This window comes from Schistocerca nitens, chromosome 4 (assembly GCF_023898315.1).
Source record: "Schistocerca nitens isolate TAMUIC-IGC-003100 chromosome 4, iqSchNite1.1, whole genome shotgun sequence".
Classification (NCBI taxonomy): Eukaryota; Metazoa; Arthropoda; class Insecta; order Orthoptera; family Acrididae; genus Schistocerca; species Schistocerca nitens.
In genome coordinates this window covers 834,018,620-834,045,661 of record NC_064617.1, presented here as the reverse complement: position 1 = coordinate 834,045,661, position 27,042 = coordinate 834,018,620, and the positions used below count along the sequence as shown (strand labels likewise).

At 41.2% G+C, this 27,042-nt stretch overlaps 1 protein-coding gene across 1 annotated transcript in view; it reads left to right on the top strand.

Moving 5' to 3' along the window:
* The first annotated feature begins 7,288 nt into the window (after positions 1-7,288).
* The window catches only part of LOC126253267 (sodium/hydrogen exchanger 8), a 47,238-nt gene continuing 27,484 nt past the window's right edge, over positions 7,289-27,042 (top strand). The window contains exons 1-3 of the mRNA XM_049954481.1: positions 7,289-8,642; positions 20,553-20,864; positions 25,481-25,623. Of these exons, the coding sequence (XP_049810438.1) occupies positions 7,370-8,642; positions 20,553-20,864; positions 25,481-25,623 (1,728 nt within the window). The 5' untranslated portion in view covers positions 7,289-7,369. The remainder of the gene's footprint in view (positions 8,643-20,552; positions 20,865-25,480; positions 25,624-27,042) is intronic.

Below are 27,042 nucleotides of genomic sequence, written 5' to 3'. Positions count from 1 at the left end.
CGCCCAGTCCACGCCGCACAGCCCCTGCTACCCGTGTAGCCACCTCCTGTGTGTAGTGGACACCTGACCTATTTAGCGGAACCCGAAACCCCACCACCCTATGGCGCAAGTCGAGGAATCTGCAGCCTATACAGTCGCAGAACAGTCTGAGCCTCTGATTCAGACCCTCCACTCGACTCTGTACCGAAGATCCGCAATCTGTCCTGTCGACGAAGCTGCAGATTATGAGCTCTGCCTTCATCTCGCTAGCAAGACTGGCAGTCTTCACCAACTCAGACAGTCGCCGGAAACCAGAGAGAATCCCTTCTGATCCATAGCGATACACGTCATTAGTGCCGACATGAGTCACCACCTGCAGTTGGCTACACCCTGTACCCTTCATGGCATCCAGAAGGACCCTTTCCACATCTTGGATGACTCCCCCCGGTATGCACACGGAGTGCACATTGGCTTTCTTCCCGTCCTTAGCTGCCATATCCCCAAGGGGCTCCATCACCTGCCTAACATTTGAGCTCCCAATGACAAGCAATCCCACCCTCTGCGCTTGTCCGGACCTCTCAGGAAGACCGGCCACTGCCGCAACAGGTGATTCCGCCCTTGCTGGCTCAGAAGTACTTTCAGCAGTGGGCAGTACCTCAAACCCGTTGTGGAGGAGTAAGGGTACAGCCTTGTGGCCAGAACCAACTTTCGCCTTCCGTGCAGGGATTCGCGACCCCGCCACGGTTCGCCAACCACCGTCAGGCAAGTGTCGACCGGCAAGGACGTCCGAGTCCGAGGGCGCAGCGGCATCAGAGATCCCAGGCGATGCTACAGGTTCCAGAGTCGCCAAAGCACTATCCTCAGGTGTTCCAATGTCACTGCGGCCTAGGACAACAGCCTGGAGCCTGTCGAGCATAGCCAACACAGCTTCCAGCTGTTTACGGACCAAACTTCTCAACACCACTCTGGTATTGCACTGATACTGGACACTATACCAATACTGCCACATGACTCTCTCTCCATCCTTGACCTCACCATCCAAATGTACTTCCTAGTGGATACAAGGGCAGACATTATCTCACACCCTTCGGTAGCACATCATCATTTCAACCAAAGTAGACCTTATACCTACACTAAACTACCGACGCTGAAATCCAGGTACACAGCACAATGGCAATCACCTTTCATCTAGTAACAAATGTTACATGTCAGTGGGACTTCTGCATAACTGACATTACAGAGCTGGTCCTGGAAATTGACTTACTGCATGAAAATCAACCTTTGCCAGACATCATGTGAGCCATGTTCACAAAGCATATGACAGGATATCATGTGGGTGGTGCCATTGCATCCTCTCCACCTACAACCTAATGTGATGCAACCAGCCTATCAGAACATCACATCTTCAATGAGGCATATGCAGAGACTCTTCATGACAGCACTCACACTGTAAACATCCAAATGACCTATCAGCAAATTCTCAAATGTCAATCACAATCACAAAACCTATGGTGCGAGAATTATTCACATACACACCATATCAAAACCACTGCTGCAGCACTTGCATTGGCACAGAACGACCTGCGGTCACTATCCTCACAGCAGATGGTTACATCAAATGGGCTGCCAGCCAGCTAAACTCATGACAATGGAGCTGCCCCACCACAATCAACACTGTCGCCACTGGGCAATAGTCACATCCAGGTTAGTACAAGGCAACATATGGTGTTGACATACAGTGCTTGCCTCCGCTACCCCCACCTTCCACCTCATATCACTCACATACAGAGTTAAAGATGGTACAATGCATGGCATTGTTATGACAGAAGGTCCACCCAGCCAACACAAACCATGCCGCCTCTGTCTAGCAGATCAGCTGATCATGAAGAACGCCATTGATGAACAGCTCCAACTGGTAATCATGCAGCTGTCAGATAGTCAATGGGTCTTCAGGGTCAAACTTGTCCCAAAAAAGATGACACCATGAAGCTCAGTGGTGATAACAGGGTTCTTAATTCCAGGATAATTCATGACAGCTACCTAGTTCCTAACATACAAGTTACGAGCACCACGGTGTTTAATGTCATTGTCTGTAAAAGGGGTTGTACCTGCAGATTCCAAAGCTCCCAGATGACATTGCAAAGACCATCATTATTACCCTGTTTGGGCTCTTCAAGTAGCTGTGTATGATTTTGGCTTGAAGGTGTGTGGCAGCCATTCATTGACAGGCTCCTCTTCCACCTCCTGCATTGCTATACGTATTTGGATGATAATTTTATCTACTCCAACAATCTCGAAGATCAATCGGTTTACTTAGAGCAGGTCTTAGCTGCTCTCTGTGACTGGGAGAGTTATCATTAATGAAGCTAAATCTCAACTTCAACAATCTTGAGTCACATTCCTGGGCCACACCCTGAATGCAGATGGCATCCGCCTTATGGTGGAGGCCACACATGTGGTCCAGAACATGCCTCTATCAAAGGCATACCACGACTTATGTCTTTTCCTCAGCACACTAAACTTTTACTGCTGCAACTGACCACACATGGATACTTCACAGTTGCTGCTGACACACACACTGGCTATAAAGGGCAAACACAGCAAGAAAAAGGTCAAATGAATGGCAAGCTTGAAAGAAACATTCCAAACCTCGAAACAACCACTACTTAACGCTGTCACCCTAACCCATACCGACATGAATGTGTGACTCACCCTTACCACAGATGCTAGCAACATCGTAGTGGCGACAGTTCAGCTGTAAATCATCGATAATGTGTAACACGTCTGGGAGGAAAGGGGCTCCATATGCAGTACTAATAAAAGCTAGCCTTTAGCCCTCGAGACTATACAACACTCCCTAGACCCAGGAATGGGACTGGATATTTAACGACGGTGTGCCTAAATCCACGTACCTGGTCCTTCCTGCGGCAGTTGATCTGCTGCTCTCTGCACTGCCTGCTATGATGTGTCCTGTAATAACTATTGTCTAGCAGGGAGAGGAGTCACTCACACCAACAATACCAAGGTTGATCTGGTAGAATACACTGTATTCTGTTTAACACTCGCACAGGGGGATGCTGCACTTTTCACAATTAACATTATTGCACAATGGACGTGATCATTATTTGTACTCCAAATACGTGTCCTTTGTGATGTATAAGATTGCTGTCTAAATGAAAGCATCCAATACAAAAACACAGTACATAGAACACAAAATAATCTCTGTTCAACGGATATATTATCAGTCGACGATTGGCACAGTTTTTCCAACAGTACTAAAAACTCAATAACTTATAACACGAGCGTGCACGTGACCGAACCGCGACGCGGATGCCCCATAAAATTCCAGGTACGATATACTAAAGAGAAAGTACCTGCGATCATGATGTTCAGTCAGACTAAACGATATGTGTTTCTTTCACTTAGAACTTGCAATTAGGATCATACCAGTCCACATTATTTTTCCGTAACCGTCGCGATGCGGTTGATTGTTGCTCTCAAAAAAAAAAAAAAAAAAAATGTTGAAATGTCTGTGAATTCCTAAGAGACCAAACTGCTGAGGTCATCGGTCCCTAGACTTACACACTACTTAAACTAACTTAATCTAAATTTTGCTAAGAACAACACACACATGCCCGAGGAAGGACTCGAACCTCCAGCAGGAGTGGCCACACAATACCTGACATGACGCCTCAAACTGTGGGGCCACTCCTCGTGGCCATTGTTGTTCTCCCGACACGACACACGAAACCGAGAAACATCACCTTTTTGGTAAACACTGCTACTGTGCCGTGAACACTGAAATTAAACTCAAAACTTGTGTGGCAAACATTTTCAATTACTTCACCATAACTCGTAAGATACGTGCTGCAGCCACAGCATCAACACAACACTCCATCCATGTTCCACGAAAGCTACGCCACGACTCCCCACTGTTGCTCTGTGCTCGGCAGAGAGGCGACTATCGATAGTCAACGATACAATTCTATGCTTACAAATTAGATCGTTCTCCAAGAAGCTCACGTCTCTCTAGTCTATGTGGTCTCCTCTGACCATGAGTTGCTTGCAAAGTACTCTGCAATCAAACGTTTTCGAGAGGACGTAGAAGGGCGCTACGTAATCGTTGACATTGACCATAAGCTGCTTGTAGGCACAATCATGGACCCATCTCAAGACGTGAGTTTTCGCAGCCTCCAAGGGGCAGACAACTTAATAACAGATTACGTCTCATGGACTGGAGCACTTTCATTACAGTATTGCTATAACTTAAGCCAACAGAACAAGCTAATGGCCCTTCCATCGACGAATTCATGTCATATCCGATGACCAATCCAGATCGAATGTCAAACCTTATTCAACACTGGGCTAACACAGCTATGTGACATGTCCCAAGACAGGATATGCCGCATCATGCCGCGCAGTATGTAGTGGGAAGTGTTCAACAGGGTACACAACTTGAGCTACCCAGGAACCAGAACAAACCTTATCACAGACAGGTTCGTAAATCATGGGTTTAGCACAGGGCTGCCTAGCCTATCAATGAAATAAAACCAACCAACACACTCAGCAACAGCCCCAGACAATTCCCTATAACCAAAGAACATTTAAGACATGTATGTATCGCTGTTGAAGGACCTTTTACTCCATAAGAAGGCTTCCAGTTCCTGCTTTTAGCCATCAATAGAAGACTGAGATGAATCATGGTGGCACATATACACAATATTACAGCGGAAACAATGGCAAGCACATTTAAAGAAATGTGGACCTTGCACTTTGGAATTCCAAACAGATCACCACAGGCGAGGGCTGGCAGTTTGATTCAACCCTCTTCACAGCCCTGTGCCACCTGTGCAGCATTAATTGCACATGCACCACATCTTAGCACCCCCAAAACAATGGGTTGGTCGTGAGGTGGTACAGGACTGTGAAGGGGCTCTAATGTGTCACAGTGGATCCTGATTCATGGCACTGCCATGGGTGCATTCAGTTGGCATATAAAGATGACCTCCAAGCATCACTTGCCAAGATCCTATATGGAGAAACCCTATTGTTTCTCTTGGACTTTGCACAGCATATATTCAATGCAGTGCACACTGGCCTGCCAACATTAGTGGACCGAGTTCACATACACATTCAGAATCTATGCATGCCACTATTATCACCACACATGCAACTGAAAGTATTCGTTCATAAGGACCTCTGCCACTGTAAGTTCGTAATGATACACGATGACATCATATGCCCAGCTCTCCAGCCACCTGACACAGGACCTCACAAAGTGTTGTCTCATAGTGAACAGATGTTTGATGTTATCAGTGTGTGGCACACCGACAACAGTGTCCCATGCAAGGTTCAAATCTGCATGTGTTCTGCAGGACGACTATACTATGCCCTCACAGACTTCAGACACCCGATTCCAACATAGGCATACTGACCATACTGACACCAACAACCTCAACCCAGATACCAGCACCACCATGTCAGCCTCTCACAGACTTACCACTGCTGTCACCTGCACTGGGCGTCACCTTCAAATTGCGTTATGGCTGCATCAGACAGCTGCCTCAGCACCTAGCATAATGTCATCTGTACACCGTTCGCCAACACTCTCCTCCCCCTCAACGGCAGACAACAAGTACATACACATGCTGGAGGCCTGAAACGAGTTTCCCACTATCATACAGCAGCTATCCAACACACGCCTCAATGAGAAACTGTCCAACCGTGTCTTGCTAACGCATCAGCCACAGCATGGGCGGTCTGGCGATCTCGCCCATGACCAACTATCGACTCAACTCAATGTGCTCTGTAGTCCCTGTTCTTTGGGAACATCAAAAGCTTCGAGAAGTCGAAACCTCTCTAACATCCCAAGGAGACTATCTCCAGACGAGATTAGGAGCACGTTTTGGACGCCGTAAGCGTGTAGACCATCTTTAAATTCACTCTGTGCAATAGAACGATTCATGAGTAACTGTGTTGTGCATCATACGGCAGTGGTTCTAATGTGCCTTAGTACCTATTTCCACATGTCTTTAGGGCATTGTAAATAATATTCAACACATTACACGAGAACTTTGAAATTGTGCTTTTCATAATGCGGCATAAATGTTGGAAAGTCGACAGGTAATTACCACATATCAAATATCGTACTATCACTTCTAGCTGCACTCGATCCAGGAGTACATCTGTAATGTATCGGATTTTCTAATACAGCTCGAGTCACAGATCTACAAGTAGATATTTAAGATAATTCTAACTTAATGTTCCATATAAGCTACACACTTTTTTATTCGATATCATGTTTCGATCACACTGGATCATCTTCAGATCTAAGTAACTACATCAGCCACCCATCTTGTCTATGTAGCATAACATATCAGAATATATGTTGTTCTGAGTAGACAAAACGGGTTTCTGATGCAATTACTTAGATCTGAAGATGATCCAGTGAGAACAAAACATGTAATCGAATTTTAAAGAATGTGCAGCTGAGATGGAACAATAAATGAACATTATCTTAAGTATCTACTCATATATATTTGCTGAATTCTCTCAAGACGATTACGTAGACTATAGTGAGATCTAAAAATATTCGAAATTGGCATTTGTTATTCTTAAGTGAATCACGAGTGTTTTCATTTAAGATTGCTGCTGCCTTTATAAGTTTGTTTAATGCCGCTGTGTTATTTCTGCATAAAATTCACTTCCAAAGCCAACATTTCTGCTTCCTCTACTTCTTTCTAGATTCTTAGTTCATTTCTAATACCATAACCTCAGTGACAACACAAGTGTCCATACGAATAACCTCTGTTAACGCTATCCTGAAAAATAGAGCCCCAAGAATTTATACAGGAGCTTGTGGAAACAGTAGCACACAGCCCCACTGCTGTATTAGGCGTCATGCGACTAGCTGTGGTGCCACTTTTGTTGCATGTGGAAATCCGCCTTCAGCGTCAAAACTTTCTTCCCGAGGAAACATGACGTTGACTTACTGTTCCGTCCCGTTCTGTTGGCGGTTTGTGAGAGTGCAGTCATTTGAAATTCATTATGGAATGATCTAACGTTCCGTCTGTTTCATTTATGCACCACAAACAGCTGTTCAAATACTTGCCAGTGTTTTTATTCATTTAAGGAGTTGCTTCTTTATGTTGGAAATTTTAGAGATGTAGAATTATATTTCATATCACCAGCTCAGAAGGTATCGATGGTTCTGTCACGAATGCGTCAGATTACATCACTTGACAATTCAACTCAAAATCATGTGTCTAGAAGGCTGTGGCGTAGCAGAACACATGTGAGTTGTCAATTGCGTAATGTCTGCTGTGTGGAACAGATCTGCGGGATCAGTTTGGTGTTATTTAGTGTGACGTGGAAATATGTATATTCAGACATGAAGCAAACAAGTTTATTTAACACGAGGGCATTTAGCCTGTTCCGTGCCTTTGTTATACCTGTCATTTTGATTTTGTATTGTTATGCTGTCGATGCACAAAAAGTGGACACAAATTTAAAACATCAATGTGAGACCATAAACTGTTTATTTGGTGAAGTACCTTTCGTTCAGTCTGTGGCAACAGAGACTAGTGTGGTGCGGAAAAGGGAAACTGGTGATGAGAAGGACGGTAATGTGAAGCCGGCAGTGTCTGAGGCAAAAACGGAGAACGACAAAAATTCTGTTTCAGGAGATACGCTACTTAAAAGCTCAAATGGCACTAAAACCTCGAACGCTACTTCGACAGAGGGACCACCAAATGCAAATGTCAGTATGCCGCCGATGCCACCCATGCAAGCACCAACGAATGCAACTAATGTGACGGTTAGTTCCACAGAGTCGCCTGGTGAACCTGTTCTCCCGGACAAAGGTTCTGCAGAGGAAGAACACAACAGCTCAATGTCAATATTTTTTGTGCTTTGCGTGCTAGCTTTAGGTATTTTATTGATTCATTTTATGTTGCAATTCAACTTCCAGTACTTACCAGAAAGTGTCGCTATTGTATTTCTTGGGGCATTGATAGGCCTTATAATCAATCTGATGTCAAATCAAAACATTGCAAACTGGAGAAAAGAAGAAGCATTTTCACCAACTGCTTTCTTTTTAGTTTTACTTCCTCCAATTATATTTGAATCAGGATACAATTTGCACAAAGGAAATTTCTTTCAAAACATAGGTTCCATTCTTGTTTTTGCAATATTTGGTACTACTATATCTGCACTTGTTATTGGTGCAGGAGTCTATTTGCTCGGACTAGCAGAAGTGGCGTACCGTCTGAGCTTTGTTGAAAGCTTTGCATTTGGATCTTTAATATCAGCTGTGGATCCTGTGGCAACCGTAGCAATTTTCCATGCACTGGATGTGGATCCTGTTCTTAACATGTTGGTTTTTGGTGAAAGTATTCTGAATGATGCTGTAGCCATTGTGTTAACAACATCAATTTTGGAATCAAATAATCCAGCAATGACATCATCAGAAGCTGTCCTAACAGGAATCAACAGATTTTGTTTGATGTTCTTTGCATCTGCAGGAATAGGTGTCGTGTTTGCACTTGTGAGTGCTCTACTCTTGAAGCATATTGATTTACGGAAGAACCCATCTCTTGAGTTTGGAATGATGTTGGTTTTTACTTATGCACCATATGCTCTTGCTGAAGGAATTCACTTGTCAGGTATGTATCAGTTAATTTGTCCTATTTTTTCTAGTTTTTAAAATAAATATCTAGATATTATGATTATTGAGTGCAGGTTGCCATTGAATTTCATCACACAATATCTTTTTAATTTCTGTACGCAGTCATCTATAAATGAGAGTATGGAGCTACATTTCACTTTGCAGAGCAAAACTGGTATATTAGATAAAACATTATAACCCAAGGTAATACTGCTAAGCATATTGTAATTACATTTGTTAGTTCCTAAGAATTGTGGTAATCTGCCCTGTACAGGTTCAGCATTCTGGGTGTAAGGTTGCTTTTTTTACATGAGAAAGCACAAAAGATTAAATTATTAAGGAATGATACAAGTGTTGTCACTTGGCAGTTTTATTAATTACCATGGCTGACGACCTGTTCTATCCTTATAAAGCATTGTTATGTATTCTGCGTATATTTATGTTTCGAGCTATAGATTTTTATTGTATTAGCTTGACAATTCCTATATCATTATGAGATGATCATTGGATGAATGAAAGTAATAGTAGAAGTGCTGAATTGCTGATAGGCACACAAAGAGAGAGAGAGAGAACTTGCTAGCTTTTGAAGTAATCCTTTTTTGAGCTAGAGTAAAAGACACACACACCTGCATGAGCCCATGTCCATACATGGTAGCAGCTGCACAAACATTGCCAATGCTGCATTTTGGCAGGTGGTCTAGGTTGTAGTGGGACAATGTTAACAATTTCATCTGGGATGGGTAGAGAGGAGTTGGTAGGTGGGAGGTAGGAAAAGGGGTTGGGGATGGGTGTTCAGCAACTCACAGAGAGGCAGCTGCTTTGCTGGCTAGGAATGCATGAGGGAGGAGTGGCAGGTACATGGTCTAGTCATTTGATGCACAGTTGTCAAAGCCAGTGGGGAGTGGTGAATGCTGAAGGTGACATGGGGATATGAACTGGTGGAGGTAACAAATTGGAGGAAGGAGAAATTGTAGGTGGAGGGTGTGGAGACATTGGGTTAATGGTTATTGACACCAGGATGATCGTAAGAGCAAAGAATATGTAACAAGGGTAACTCTCATCTGTGTAATTCAGAGAAGCTGGTGGTCGAGGGAAGGATCTGGATGGTCTGGCTTGTGAAACAGCCATTGAAATTGAGTATGTTATACTCAGCTGCTTGTTGTGCCAACAGTTGGTCAGCTTTACTCTTGGCAACAGTTTGGCAGTGGCCATTTGTCCTGATGGACAGCTGGTTGGTAATCATAACAAAATAAAAAGCTGTGCAGCATTTGCAGCAGAGTAGGTCTATTACAGGGGTAATTTTGCAGGCAGGCCAGCCTCTGATGTGGTAGGATAAGCCTGTGACAGGATCGGAATAGTAATTGCTGGGTGGGTGGACTGGGCAGGGCTTACACCCTGCTATGCCAGGGGCATAAGATCCCTTTGGCAAGGGATTGGGAGGGGGAGTGGCATAGTGAATGACCAGGATGTTGTGTAGGTTGAGTGGACAATGGAACACCACTTTAAGAGGGGTGAGAAGGATCTTGGATAGGATTCCCCTCATTTGAGGGCATTAGGAGAAATAATCAAAACTCTGACGAAGAATATAGTTCAGCTGTTCCAGTCAAGGGTGATGGTGGGTGGTGAGAGGGTTGTTTATGTGTAGCTGATTCTTGTGGAGGGGGGGGGGTATTGGGGAGGGGCAAGGTGAGGATAGGGCACAGGAAATCTGTGGACTAGGTTTGAGTGCACTATTCATATAATTCTCTCGTAGTAAGAATCTATTTGTGCCCCTGTCATGGCTTTAATTGAAATTGTAACTTCTTTATTTGTTGCTGTCTGTAAACATCATCATTTAGTAGCAATATTTATTTGTCCTTGGAAAGTTGGGGAAACTGGTGCTATACACTTCAATTCATAGAGTTGCAGTTGAGGATATAATTAACATAATCACACTAATGACACTGCCGTCATATTACAGTATTAGGGATTAGAATAAATTCACTTCCAATACCCACACTTAGTAATGTTTTCATTTGTTGCATAACTAGTTTTGGAATGTTACATTTCTTTTTCAAATGTGTATCTGTTTTGAGACAAGGGTATGCTATCTCATCAGTGTTATTTAGATTTAGAGGAGACTGATACAGTATTTGCTAAAACTGGTCCTGAAAGGAATCCAACTGCGAGGCATTTGATTGTGTTAGTCATAATTTCTATTATGGAAGTTAAGTTTTTATGGAATAAATAGTTCATCAAATATTCGGTTTAAGTTTTATTTAACAAACAGACTGCAGAAAGTTACCCTAGGCTGTTCAAATAATACAGACAATCAGGGTGAGCACAGTCTTGCACTGAATATAAAAAACTATAACAGAATAACTGTTTGACATAATAAGTTACATTTGATGCCGTTACATAGGTTAGTGTTACTAGCTTTTTTAAGACCACTTACTTTTGTAAACCTCAACGCGTGCTCCCTTGGTAGCTCTGAGAATGTCGAGGGGTATTCCAGTTCCCACCAGGTGTTTCGTAACATGTGTTCTGTCACAGTACCCACAGCAGCTTGTATTCTAGCCTTCAGTTCGTCGTCGTCAGAAATTGGTGTGACGAAGACTCTGTCCTTGATGTAGCCCCAAGAAAAAGGCCAAGGGCCGTAATGTCTGGAGAGCGGGGTGGCCAGGATGTTGGACTGTTCCTTCCAATCCACCGATCCAGACATTACTCCCCTCTCCAGACATTACGCCCCTTGACTTTTTTTCTGGGGCTACATCAAGGACAGAGTCTTCATCACACCAGTTGCTGACGTTGACGATCTGAAGGCTAGGATACAAGCTACTGTGGGTACTGTGACAGAACACATTATGAAACACCTGGCGGGAACTGGAATACCGCCTCGATATTCTCCGAGCTACCAAGGGAGCACACGTTGTGGTTTACTGACATAAGTGGTCTTAAAATAAAACTAGTAACACTAACCTATGTAATGGCATCAAATGTTACTTATTATGTCAAACGGTTATTCTGTAATAAATTGTTAAAATCAGGGCAAGACTTTGTGCTCACCCTGTACACCGTATCATCTGCATAGGGAGAAATTACAGTGGGAGTCCCACAGAGTCAGTCATTAGCCTGCTACCGTTCTCACTTTGTTAATTATCTGACATTTTATTTGAATCGTGAGGTAGAATAATCCTGTTTGCAGATGATAGAAGCATTGTTGTGAAGCTGAGCAAGAGAGCATCAACAGAGAAAACAGTACATGATGTTTTTATGAAAGTTACTGAACGGTTTCGCACAAATGGGCTAGCTTTAAACTACGAAAAAAATACAGTTCATCAAGTTTTGTATCTTCAAAAAATATCCCACATCCTATTATATTAGTATACCAACAAACAATTATGTAAACAGTATAGAAAATTGTAAGTTCTTGGTTGAGCATATTGACCAAAACTTAATTAGGAGAACACCATAAAATAGTCCTGATAAAACATATAGGTTCAGATACTTTTGCCATGAGGAGAATTTTCAACTTTGGGGATATAGAAGTCACTAAGTTAATGAACTTTGCATATTTTCTTTTAGGATTATGATCTGGGGTAACTCTTTGCTTATGCAAAATGTATTCATTGTACTGCATAAAGTAATTAAAGAAAGGCAACTACTTACCTGTAGAGAACAGATATGTGGCACATAGAAAAATGTAGTAGAAAACAGTTAAAATTAGCCTTTGCATTGTTATACTTCTTCTAATAAGCGTGTACACATTCACACAGACACACCAGATGTGCATACCCACAGACATTTCGTGCCTGGGTGGATGTGTGTGTGAATGTGTGTACTCTTGCTAGAAAAATAGCAAAAGCTTCTCTGTAGTTAAGTGGTTGCCTTTCCCTTATTTCAATTATTTTTCTGTCCAGGGATTTCCTTTATTGTTAAAGAAAGTAGTTACAATTATGTTTGGAGTTCACATACTTACACCTTGCAGGTATCTTTTTGAGCAGCTAATAATATTTAACCATAGTGTCACAGTACATTTATTGACTTAACGAAATTTATTATCAACAATCCACCTAAGTTTGAGAGTAACAGAGGTATTTACAAGTACAACACTAGAAGGAAAATAGATCTGCATTGTCCTTTAATGAATCTAACTTTGGCACAGAAAGGGGTAAAATATGGAGCTGTAAAGCTCTCTGAGAATGTACCTATGGAAATAAAATGTGTGACAGATAGCATAAGTTTTTTTAGATGTAGATTAAAGATGTTCCTCCTTGACAACTCCTTCTAAACTATAGAGGAATTATTCAATAGAGACAGCTGATCTTAAAAAAAAAGAAAAGAAAAAAGAAAGAAACTGTAAATGGTCACCAGCATGTAGTAGTATAAATGGTTTCTTATATTTTTTTAGTTATGTATAAATGTTTTGTGTGTGTTTTCTTTGCACATTCCACATCATAATGTTAATGGTGATTTTGATCTTTGGGACAAGTAACTAATGAATCATACTCATCTGTGTGGATGATGTAGGATGAATAGGCAATTGCAAGACAGGTATAAACAGAATGATACACAACTATTACATTATATAGTTGCTAAGTAAGCAGGACTAAGTGCTAATGAAGAGAAGACAGAATCTGTGGCAAATAAAGACAAACCTGGTTGATGCACCCATCTACATCTACATTTATACTCCGCAAGCCACCCAACGGTGTGTGGCGGAGGGCACTTTACGTGCCACTGTCATTACCTCCCTTTCCTGTTCCAGTCGCGTATGGTTCGCGGGAAGAACGACTGTCTGAAAGCCTCCGTGCGCGCTCTAATCTCTCTAATTTTACATTCGTGATCTCCTCAGGAGGTATAAGTAGGGGGAAGCAATATATTCGATACCTCATCCAGAAACGCACACTCTCGAAACCTGGCGAGGAAGCTACACCGCGATGCAGAGCGCCTCTCTAGCAGAGTCTGCCACTTGAGTTTGTTAAACATCTCCGTAACGCTATCACGGTTACCAAATAACCCTGTGACGAAACACGCCGCTCTTCTTTGGATCTTCTCTATCTCCTCCGTCAACCCAATCCGGTACAGATCCCACACTGATGAGCAATACTCAAGTATAGGTCGAACGAGTGTTTTGTAAGCCACCTCCTTTGTTGATGGACTACATTTTCTAAGCACTCTCCCAATGAATCTCAATCTGCTACCCGCCATACCAACGATTAATTTTATATGATCATTCCACTTCAAATTGTTCCGCACACATACTCCCAGATATTTTACAGAAGTAACTGCTACCAGTGTTTGTTCCGCTATCGTATAATCATACAATAAAGGATCCTTCTTTCTATGTATTCACAATACATTACATTTGTCTATGTTAAGGGACAGTTGCCACTCCCTGCACCAAGTGCCTATCCGCTGCAGATCTTCCTGCATTTCACTACAATTTTCTAATGCTGCAACTTCTCTGTATACTACAGCATCATCCGCGAAAAGCCGCATGGAACTTCCGACACTATCTACTAGGTCATTTATATATATTGTGAAAAGCAATGGTCCCATAACACTCCCCTGTGGCATGCCAGAGGTTACTTTAACGTCTGTAGACGTCTCTCCATTGATAACAACATGCTGTGTTCTGTTTGCTAAAAACTCTTCAATCCAGCCACACAGCTGGTCTGATATTCTGTAGGCTCTTACTTTGTTTATCAGGCGACAGTGCGGAACTGTATCAAACGCCTTTCGGAAGTCAAGAAAAATAGCATCTACCTGGGAGCCTGTATCTAATATTTTCTGGGTATCATGAACAAATAAAGCGAGTTGGGTCTCACACGATCGCTGTTTCCAGAATCCATGTTGATTCTTACATAGTAGATTCTGGGTTTCCAAAAACGACATGATACTCGAGCAAAACACATGTTCTAAAATTCTACAACAGATTGACGTCAGAGATATAGGTCTATAGTTTTGCGCATCTGCTCGACGACCCTACTTGAAGACTGGGACTACCTGTGCTCTTTTCCAATCATTTGGAACCCTCCGTTCCTCTAGAGACTTGCGGTACATGGCTGTTAGAAGGGGGGCAAGTTCTTTCACGTACTCTGTGTAGAATCGAATTGGTATCCCGTCAGTTCCAGTGGACTTTCCTCTGTTGAGTGATTCCAGTTGCTTTTCTATTCCTTGGACACTTATTTCGATTTCAGCCATTTTTTCGTTTGTGCGAGGATTTAGAGAAGGAACTGCAGTGCGGTCTTCCTCTGTGAAACAGCTTTGGAAAAAGGTGTTTAGCATTTCAGCTTTATACGTGTCATCCTCTGTTTCAATGCCATCATCGTCCCGGAGTGTCTGGATATGCTGTTTCGAGCCACTTACTGATTTAACGTAAGACCAGAACTTCCTAGGATTTTCTGTCAAGTCGGTACATAGAATTTTACTTTCGAATTCACAGAACGCTTCACGCATAGCCCTCCTTATGCTAACTTTGACATCGTTTAGTTTCTGTTTGTCTGAGAGGTTTTGGCTGCGTTTAAACTTGGAGTGAAGCTCTCTTTGCTTTCGCAGTAATTTCCTAACTTTGTTGTTGTACCACGGTGGGTTTTTCCCGTCCCTCACAGTTTTACTCGGCACGTACCTGTCTAAAACGCATTTTACGATTGCCTTGAACTTTTTCCATAAACACTCAACATTGTCAGTGTCGGAACAGAAATTTTCGTTTTGATCTGTTAGGTAGTCTGAAATCTGCCTTCTATTACTCTTGCTAAACAGATAAACCTTCCTCCCTTTTTTTTTATATTCCTATTAATTTCCATATTCAGGGATGCTGCAATGGCCTTATGATCACTGATTCCCTGTTCTGCACATACAGAGTCGAAAAGTTCGGGTCTGTTTGTTATCAGTAGGTCCAAGATGTTATCTCCACGAGTCGGTTCTCTGTTTAATTGCTCGAGGTAATTTTCGGATAGTGCACTCAGTATAATGTCACTCGATGCTCTGTCCCTACCACCCGTCCTAAACATCTGAGTGTCCCAGTCTATATCTGGTAAATTGAAATCTCCGCCTAAGACTATAACATGTTGAGAAAATTTATGTGAAATGTATTCCAAATTTTCTCTCAGTTGTTCTGCCACTAATGCTGCTGAGTCGGGAGGTCGGTAAAAGGATCCAATTATTAACCTAGCTCAGTTGTTGAGTGTAACCTCCACCCATAATAATTCACAGGAACTATCCACTTCTACTTCACTACAGGATAATCTACTACAAACAGCGACGAACACTCCACCACCAGTTGCATGCAATCTATCCTTTCTAAACACCGTCTGTACCTTTGTAGAAAATTTCGGCAGAATTTATCTCTGGCTTCAGCCAGCTTTCTGTACCTATAATGATTTCAGCTTCAGTGCTTTCTATCAGCGCTTGAAGTTCCGGTACTTTACCAACGCAGCTTTGACAGTTGACAATTACAATACCGATTGCTGCTTGGTCCCCGCATGTCCTGACTTTGCCCCGCACCCGTTGAGGCTGTTGCCCTTTCTGTACTTTCCCAAGGCCATCTAACCTAAAAAACCGCCCAGCCCACGCCACACAACCCCTGCTACCCGTGTAGCCGCTTGTTGCGTGTAGTGGGCTCCTGACCTATCCATCGGAACCCGAAACCCCACCACCCTATGGCGCAAGTCGAGGAATCTGCAACCCACACGGTCGCAGAACCGTCTCAGCCTCTGATTCAGACCCTCCACTCGGCTCTGTACCAAAGGTCCGCAGTCAGTCCTGTCGACGATGCTGCAGATGGTGAGCTCTGCTTTCATCCCGCTAGCGAGACTGGCAGTCTTCACCAAATCAGATAGCCGCCGGAAGCCAGAGAGGTTTTCGTCCGATCCATAGCGACACACATCATTGGTGCTGACATGAGCGACCACCTGCAGATGGGTGCACCCTGTACCCCTCATGGCATCCAGAAGGACCCTTTCCACATCTGGAATGACTCCCCCCGGTATGCACACGGAGTGCACATTGGTTTTCTTCCCCTCTCTTGCTGCCATTTCCCTAAGGGGTCCCATTACGCGCCTGACGTTGGAGCTCCCAACTACCAGTAAGCCCACCCTCTGCGACCACCCGGATCTTGCAGACTGAGGGGCAACCTCTGGAACAGGACAAGCAGCCATGTCAGGCCAAAGATCAGTATCAGCCTGAGACAGAGCCTGAAAACAGTTCGTCAGACAAACTGGAGAGGCCTTCCGTTCAGCCCTCCGGAATGTCTTTCACCCCCTGCCACACCTTGAGACGACCTCCCACTTTACCACAGGTGAGGGATCAGCCTCAATGCGGGCAGTATCCCGGGCAACCACAGTCGTAGTCCGATCGGGGGATGCGTGGGACGAGCTGGCCGGCCCCCTCAAACCCCCATCCGGACCCCCACAGTGATGCCCATTGGCAACAGCCTCAAGCTGTGTGACCGAAGCCAACACTGCCTGAAGCTGGGAGCGAAGGGATGCCAACTCAGCCTGCATCCGAACACAGCAGTTGCAATCCCTATCCATGCTAAAAACTGTTGTGCAAAGAACGTCTGAACTAATCTACAGAGAGCGCAAACAAATCGACACAAGATTTAAACGGTTATTAAAATACAAGATTGCCTAGTAAATGCAGTAATGCTGCTACTTGCGCACTGCTGACACACTGCTCGGCGGCGGAAGGAGACTACGCGATTTTACACTATTCAGGTACTAAAACGCGATGCTACAACTCTCAAATATTATAATATGCCCGAAATTTATGAATTAAACAATGCAAGTACCAAAAACACGCAAAGAAATTAAGAATTAAACTATGTAACAAATGAGTGAGCTAGGAGTATACGACTTGCAGCTGCAGCTGCTTATCCAACGGTGGCAGGGAGCACCCTTGGCTGTAGATGAATTACCTTCAACAGAGTTGATTGCTTTTTTAATGTCTCTTCAGTCAGAACTGGTGTATATGTGCAGATGCATACCTTACAGCTGTTAACATAACAAATTTAGAAGCCTAAGAAAAATAAAGCTTAATGCCGACATGAAAACTTATTTACATCAGTCTGCTGTAATGATGGCAGTATTACTGAAGTTTGAAGTTTCAACATTCATGAAAAAGTTGAGGAAAATCTATTTATATTATAAATCAGATCTTCAGAGTTTTGATCTGTAAGCGATTAAGATATAAGAGAACGGAGGATCGGAAAAGATGAACTACAGAAGCTAGTCAACAGTGAAAAGTTCCACATTGCTAAAATAGAAAGTAATGCTGTGTTGCTTATATGGTAAGAACACCAGAGAGTAGCATACCCCATATAGCATTCTCTAGAAAAATACATGGAACACAAGAAAGATCCAGAAGCTAATGACAGTACAACTTCTGGGATGATGTAACGAGGATGAATATCAATGCCAAATGGATTTCCAATGCAGTAGATAGAAATTCATTCAAGATGCTTGTGGTACATATGTGTAGTCAATAATGTCCTTGCCAAATGAAAGAAAGAGAAATGCTCCCCAACAGTACCGAAATCCCAGTGTAGACTAACACCCAGTACTAAATTTAGCTTATTTACTTTACTTGTTTTCACTCTGTTGTGTCCAATGGTAACATATTTTGGGGCAACTATCTGCATTCACAATCTACATCTGTACTCTGCAAACCACTGTGAGGCATATGGCAGAGAGTATATCCCATTGTACCAGTTATTAGGGTTTTTTCCAGTTCCATTCACCTATGGAGCACATGAAGAATGATTGAATGCCTCTGTGCATCCAGTAATTATTTTAATCTTATCCTCATGATCCCTCTGTGCTTAGCCCTCAAAATGGCAGTCCAAGTATTTTGTTGTCAATTTACAAACTTTGTGCAGGCTGTTGTTCAATTACCTCTGAATTTTTATTCTGCCTTCTGTCATTAAATGTGTGATTAATAATATAGAGTCATTTAAAGAGAACTGCACCTTGCATTTGATGAGCAGTTATGCAAGTTTTATTTTTGATACGCTTCCTCACAACTGAAAAATTTGAAGTATAAATCATAGAGTTCCAAGAAGTTAAAAAGTTGTCTTGTGACGCACTTCTTACGATAGTTCCTCACAGTAGCTCCTCTGTAACATGTTATTCATTTATATAGATGAATGCACTTCATTTCTTTTCTCACTATTTTTTTCTTTATATCTTTTGATTTTCTATCAGTATTGTGTGATTAATCACTACTTCCATGACTGAACTGCTTTGGCGCACATAGTCCCGGAAATTGCTAGAAAAATAATTATATTAGCATTCAGTTGTGTGTATGGCTGTTATTACTTTTTATGGAAATATGGAAGCGTCCGATCCCGTCCGTCTGCTTTGACTCATAACGTCACAAATATGGCAGAAATGACCATAAACCACGATTCCAATATGGTGCATATAAAGTCGTTACGTACACATTATGAGGACGAAAGTACCTCGAAAAACAAACACACACGTTCCACAAAAAGCCTAATGACACTAATGGGACAAGTGCGGGAAATAGGGTTTTTTTGGGTGGGGACAAACTAAATATAAACAAATTTAGACACCCACCCCCATACAAAACAACGCAAAACAACGAAAAAACAGACATCACAAAACTCCCCAAATACCACTAAACACAATGTCATCTGGAATCGGACACTTCCCTTGACCTATATAGCTCAACGGCAGCTCCCGATCTCATAAATTGGGATCGAACACTTCTCTTGACCTGTTATCCTTACGACATCACATACAGCCATTCCTGGTCCGAGACGCCGGAACTTGAAATAAGCCTCATTTCTTCACGACATACTGAACACTTCATGACTTCATCCAAGAATCCGAATAGCTGAAGAAATTTTATTAGAGACAACGCACTGTCCCTCATCATAGCCGACAACCGAAAACTGTTGACCCTGTCAGTCATATCCATACCTACCACAGACATAAAAAAAGCAATTTACCAAAATTCACACACGACGCCACACATGCAAACTAAACCAAAAACATCACCTAACACACCACCAGAGAGCACCACCAATCGCATCAAAATGACACCTACAAACAAGTCACCCTCAAAACTAAATTCCGCGCCGTTGTGACGTCACACACCACAATAGCCTTACGTCACAGGTCAAAGCCGAAGGGTGGGATTGGACGCTTCGGTCGACCCCTTTTTATAGTTTTCAGCATTTAGGAGATGTAGACATTCAGTTTTATTTTCTGTAAGATGCATTTGGTGTCTGATAGATGTTATTGCTGTAGTGTTGTTGGACTATATTTCCCCTTGTAGTCTGATAGAGCATAGGACTTAAGAGAGTACCTGTACAGTTCTACAAATTCTGAAAATAAACTTTCTTACTTAGCATAATCCAATCATAGATTTAATCTTTAAGGGCTACCATTATACTAAACTGCAGCCTGCAGTAGACTTACAATTATTTGATGAGGATATTCATTGACATATGTGCATAGCTTACCAAATTGCCCCAGATATTACATTCTGTGTCTTGTAGCCATTGTACTTCTGGATATTTGTGTAACATTTGGACAATCTGAAATAACTTCTTCACCCTTCAAAAGTAATTTTATATTTTTTTGACATCTTCATTACCCCATCAGGATTCTGCAGCAGAGTTTGATTGAGAATTGTTACTGATCCCCAGCATATATGCAAGCAAAATATATACATAGCCACTGGTTCATTGTTCTTGGCATTTTGATTTTTGTGTTTGTTAGTGAAAACTTCAGTTTTTCTGTTGGGTATCTGAGATGGTTTTTTAAAATGTGGTAATTTTATATTTTGCTTATAAACTTTTTAAGATACATGATGGCTACATCATCAGGACAAAGCATGTTCTAAGAATGAAAAAAACTGCTTTAAGAAATGTTTTTCTGACTCCAACTTTTTCTTACAGGTATAATGGCAATACTGTTCTGTGGGATTGTTATGTCACATTACACCCACTACAATTTGTCCACTGTGACTCAGATAACAATGCAGCAAACCATGCGCACATTGGCTTTCATTGCAGAAACATGTGTATTTGCTTACCTGGGTCTTGCATTATTCAGCTTCAGACACCGTGTTGAGCCTGCACTTGTTGTCTGGAGCATAGTGCTTTGCCTTGTTGGACGAGCTTGTAATATTTTTCCCCTGGCTGTATTGTGCAATCGTTTCCGTGAACATCAGATCACGAAGAAGATGATGTTCATTATGTGGTTCAGTGGTGAGTGTCTTGTGTTGCCTATTACAGTCTTTGTCCATCAAAACTTAAACAATAGAGACGAAATAGCAGGAAAGAATTGTGTGTCACGCATTGCACCCTGACAAGAAAAATGACACAGGTCGAAAAAGGCAATGTTTAGTTTGTCACTGATAAATACATGTGAAGTGCCACAACTTCCACTAAAAATATAATGGAATTTACAGCCTACAATAATTACTTGAAATTTGAAGGAAACTTATATCATTTCAATATAAGTCTTACAGAATTAATTCTATGAGCTGAGTTTTCTTAAATACTGTATTTTTTGAGTTGTGTCACTGTTCATGCTGGGGTGCAACATGTAAAACAGTGATTTGGTCAGAAATGATGTACAGAATATTTTGCTGTCAATAGACAGTGAATAAATTAGAAGATTTGGCAAGAGAAAGTAGTATTTGAAATTAGTGGATCGCAAAGCAGATAAAGTTAAATGATCAGGAATGTTCCAAATGTCATTGTTGACTGCCAGTTAATTTTAATGACACTGTTAGTCAGTAAAGCTGACTCCACTCATGCCAGCATTAGCATCTTGACAGGATATAAAGAACATAATGAATGAATGACTTTATGGTTCTTTTAAAGGAATTTTCAGCTGGTGCATTCTAAATGACTGGTGCAAAGTGATTGACATTTAATTGAGGTTTTGTGATGCCTAGTTTTACGCAGTTAATGTAGGTAAATAGGTTTGTTAGAAAAAGAATTTTGAAACACATTGCTATAAATTTCTTTAGCTACAAACTTGAACACTTCCAGTATGATAGAGCTTCTGCAGTGACCTATCGTAGATGGTAAGCAGACACAAATACAGGGCAGTCATGATCAGACTACAACTAGCCTCACCCCCCATAACTACAGCTGTTTCTTCTGAACCTTTGGAACATGGCTTTCAGACTTAACACTCAGGTTGTATTATTAAATGTAGTGGTTCATGAAAGGCCTGCACAGTGTAAGAAATGCGGCAGTGCAAGTCAAACCTCAGAAAAATTGCACGTACTATGTTGTTGTTGTGGTGGTCTTCAGTCCAAAAACTGGTTTTTCCTCTTCATCTCTGAGTAACTACTGTAACCTGCATACGTTTGAATCTGCTTAATGTATTCATCTCTCGGCCTCCCTCTGCAATTTTTACCTCCCATGCCTCCCCCCAGTACTAAATTGGTGATCCCTTGATGCCTCAGAATGTGTCCTACCAACTGATTCCTTCTTCTAGTCAAGTTGTACCACAAATCTCTCTTCCCCCAGTTCTATTCAGTATCTCCTCATTAGTTACATTATCTACCCATCTAATCTTCAGCATTCTTCTGTAGCATCACAGTTCAAAAGCTTCTATTCTCTTGGTGTCCAAACTATTTATCATCCATGTTTCACTTCCATACATGGCTGCACTCCATAAATATGCTTTCAGAAAGGACTTTCTGACACTTACATCTAGACTGGATGTTAACAGATTTCTCTTCTTCAGAAATGCTTTTATTGCCAATGCCACTCTACATTTTAGATCCTTCCTGCCTTGGTGATCATCAGTTATTTTCCTTCCCAAATAGTAAAACTCATCTACTACTTTAAGTGTCTCATTTCCAAATATAATTCCCTCAGCATCACCTGATTTAGTTCAACTACATTCGATTACTCTCATTTTGCTTTTGTTTTACTTATATACTCCTTTCAAGACACTGTCCATTTTTTCAAATGCACTTGCAGGTCCTTTACTGCCTCTGACAGAATTACAATGTCTTCTGCAAACCTCAAAGTCTTTATTTCCTCTCCTTGTACTTTAATTCCTATTCCAATTTTTGCTTTTGTTTCCTTTACTGCATGCTCGATATACAGATGGAATAAAATCAGGGATAGACTACAACCTTGTCTCACTCCTTTCTCAGCCATTGTTTCCCTTTCATATCCCTCGACTCTTATAACTGCCATCTGGTTTCTGTACAAATTGTAAATAGCCTTTCACTCCCTGTATTTTACCCCTGCCACCTTCAGAATTTGAAAGAGAGTATTCCAGTCAGCAATGTCAAAAGCTTTCTCTAAGTCTAAAAGTGCTATAAATGTAGGTTTGCCTTTCCTTAACCTATCTTCTACAACAGGTTGTATGGTCAGTATTGCCTCACGTGTTTCTACATTTCTCTAGAATCCAAACTGATCTTCCACGAGGTCAGCCTCTACCAGCTTTTACATTCTTCTGTAAAGGATTCATCTTAGTATTTTGCAACTGTGACTTACTAAACTGATAGTTCGATAATTTTCGCACCTGTCAGCATCTCCTCTTTTTTTAAATTGGAATTATTATATTCTTCTTAAAGTCTGAGTGTGTTTTACCAGTCTCATACATCTTGCTCACCATATGGAAGAGTTTTGTCATGGCTTTCTCTCCCAAGGCCATCAGTAGCTCCAGTGAAATGTTGTCTACTCCTGGAGTCTTTCAGTGCTTCATCAAATTCTTCATGCACCATAATATCTCCCTTCTCATCTTCATCTACTTCCTCTCAAGTACCTTTCCCTTGTATAGACCCTCTATATACTCCTTCCACATTTCAGCTTTCCCTTCTTTGCTTAGGACAGGTTTTCCATCTGAGCTCTTGATATTCATACAGGAAGTTCTCTTTCTTGAGAAGTCTCTTTAACTTTCCTGTAGGCAGCATCTATCTTACCCTAGTGATATGTGTCTACATCCTTACATTTGTCCTCTAACCATTCCTGCTTAGCCCTTTTGCACTTCCAGTTGATTTAGTTTTTAAGACATTTGTATTCCCTTTCGCCTGCTTCATTTACTTCATTTTCATATTTTCTCCTTTCATCGATTAAATTTGATATCTGTTGTGTTACCCAAGGATTTCTTTTAGCCCTCGTCCTTTTACCTGCTGGATCCTCTGCAGTCTTCACAATTTCAACTCTCAAAGCCACCCATTCTTGTTCTACTGTATTCCTTTCCCCAGTTCTTGTAAATCATTCCCTAATGCTCCCTCTGAAACACTCTACAACCTCTGGTTCTTTCAGTTTATCCAGGTCCCATCTTCTTAAATTCCTGCCCTTTTGTAGTTTCTTCCATTTTAGTTTGCAGTTCATAACCAATAAATTGTGGTGAGAGTCCACATCTGCCCCTGGAAATGTCTTACAGTTTAAAACTTGGGTCCAAAATCTCTGTCATACCATTATATAATCAATCTGAAACCTTTCAATGTCTCCAGGACTTTACCATGTATACAGCCTCCTTTCATGATTCTGAAATCAAGTGTCTGCTATGATTAAATTATGCTCTGTTCAAAATTCCACCATGCGTCTTCCTCTTTCATTCCTTCCCCCTCCAGTCTATATTCACCTACAACTTTTCCTCCTCCACCTTTTCCTACTTTAGATGATCTAAACATCATTAGCGATAGGAAAGAATCTGTAACAGGAAATGCGAATGCGTTAATCAAGGCTAGTGAAGATGTAGGTCTAAGGATAAGTGAAGACAAAACTAAATATCTGGTTACTACTAGAATGCCAACAGCAGTAGATCAGGAAATGTTAAGAGTGGGAGACATGCAGTTTGAAAAAGTGAACACATTCAAGTATCTAGGCGTGGACATCACTTCGAGAAATGAGATTGAATCCGAACTGAAGAAGAGACTACGGGCGGAAAATGCGTGCTACTTCTCACTGAATAGATTACTTTCATCACAGATATTGTCTAGGAATTTAAAGATTAGAATATACAAAACTATTATTCTACCAGTTATGCTGTATGGGTGTGAGACTTGGTCTCTCACTGTGCAAAATGAAAAGCCGTTTCGAGTATTTGAAAACAAAATTCTGAGGAAAATTTTTGGAGCAAAAAGGGATGACATTAGCGGAGAGTGGCGAAAACTGCATAACGAAGAGGTTCACGAACTCTATTCAAGCCCTGACATAATCAGTATTATTAAATCACGTAGGCTGCGATGGGCGGGTCACGTAGCTCGAATGGATGAGGGCAGGGCAGTGCGTAGAGTACTGGTAGGGCACCTAGAAGGAAAACTAATGAAATTGTTTGATTGTTTGAATGAATAAAAGCATGAGTAAATAGATTACAGACCGATGACCTCACAGTCTGGTCTCTTCCCCCAAAACAACAAATATATTACATTCTTACAATCAATTTGTTAGTATTTTGTGTGATACGGCGCCTAGGTAGCCAATCCTGAGTTAGATTTTCCCTAAATCACTTCAAGTAGGGCCTAGTTCAGTCCTTCAGATGTCCGTTTCTAGATCCATTCTTGTTGGGTAAGCTTATGTTCATTTCTATCAAGTTTAATGTAATGGAATGTCAGACCCAAACCTTCTCTTCTTCAGCTCCTAATGGAAACATTTATTTTTGTTCAAAATATTCCTACTGTAACATTCTTGAAAATGTATTATGCCTGTTGGAGAATCATTGCAGCTAATACGGTACTTCTAATACATTATTAATTGAACTTATAACAACACTTTTCTTAAAAGTAAATATCTGTATTTACATGAAAATCAACTGTTATCTATGGAAACTGCTGAAATCAATACCATTTTAGTATATTTCTTTTTTAATCGTTATTATTTTTCTGTTTTATTTCTGTCAGGTCTACGTGGTGCAATTGCATATGCACTTTCATTGCATTTGCAGTTCAGTGATGAGACTAGACATGTTATTGTGACGACTACTCTCATTATAGTGCTCTTTACAACACTTGTCTTTGGAGGATCAACTATGCCTCTAATGAAGGTGAGTCACATTCAGCCTTCTATATCTTTATGTATAACTTTTGTCCATTTTAGGGATCTACATAGGATACTGTATTTTTCACAAAGTTTATTCATAGTTGACAAGTGTTATCCATTCCCCATTGTTATTTGCTAACTTCATAGAAATTTTTTTTTATTTTTATTCGTGTGCTGTGTGGTATGTGTTTTAAGTGAGATAATGAGTTAATATAGTTAAAACTGTAAGTAGCAAGAAAGGAGATCAGAAAATAAGCCAGCAGTCGAATAATGTACACTTTCTGAAAATTGTGTTTGCTGAGGACCCAGAAAAGAATTTAAAAAGATATTTTTGTTGCTGATGTGGTTTGGTGGTTTGCATCAAAGAACAAGATAGTCCTGATTTAAATTCCATTAGTTGAATTGTCAGGTTGTTATATAACATTGTTGCACCAGCAATAGCACTGAAGTTGGACTGACAGTCATGTATGGAAATGTCATGTGTAGATTTACAGCAAACGAGAAATACCTGTGGCTCTGCCGTCATACTGATATCAAAGTCAACTGCAGATAAGCAATAAAGAAGCTTGCATCTCAAATTTTCTACATAAGTTGATGATATCAGAGACATAACAGTTGACAATGGCTGTACACACCAGTAGTCAGTATATAAAATTTCATAAAAATTGAGTGGAGATATTTTCTCTAGGATCCTCAAATCTGAATTGAGCTGTAGCCTGTGAGACATGACAACTATTTGTACTTAGATTAAACCCACATACAATATTGGGCACAATTTCTGTGTTATTGTGAATAGTTGGCTAATACGGTAGTTTCCAGCCAGTTTCTGCATCTATTTTAGGGAAAGTGTGAGTGGTGTCTTACATGTTGAGGAGTATCACACTTTCTGTCGTAATCATCTTTCCTTGAAACAACGGCATTTTTGACATTGTCTTGCAGTTTATACTGATGAGAACTTTCACACCACAGTTCTGAAATAGTGGCACTCATCTTTTATCTACCACTTCATGTACATCTCTTACAGAGTGTCAGAATCTATTACAAATTCGCAGGACATTCCCTTCATCCCTTCTCATTTCAACATAAATATTGTCATGATTTACCTGTTAGTCATCTGTTCGCAATTTCCACAAGGGCATGCCCCTTCTCCCTGCTGCACAAATTGGTCACAACAGTAGTTACTCTTTTCTCCATGCATAAACAGGAACTGTGTGGCCTGGTGAGATTATATTCAGCTTTAGGTATCAGAGCAATTTTAGTAGACTCTAAATAACTCTGTCATTTTGTATCCTAGGTGTGCTCATCCGTGTGGAACCAGGACAACAGCTGTAAAGAAAATTTTTATGACAGGAAAAGAATAAAATTTTGAAATTTCAAAGAAGTGTACATTCCAGGACTTTGCATTGTCTCGAATTTCATGCAG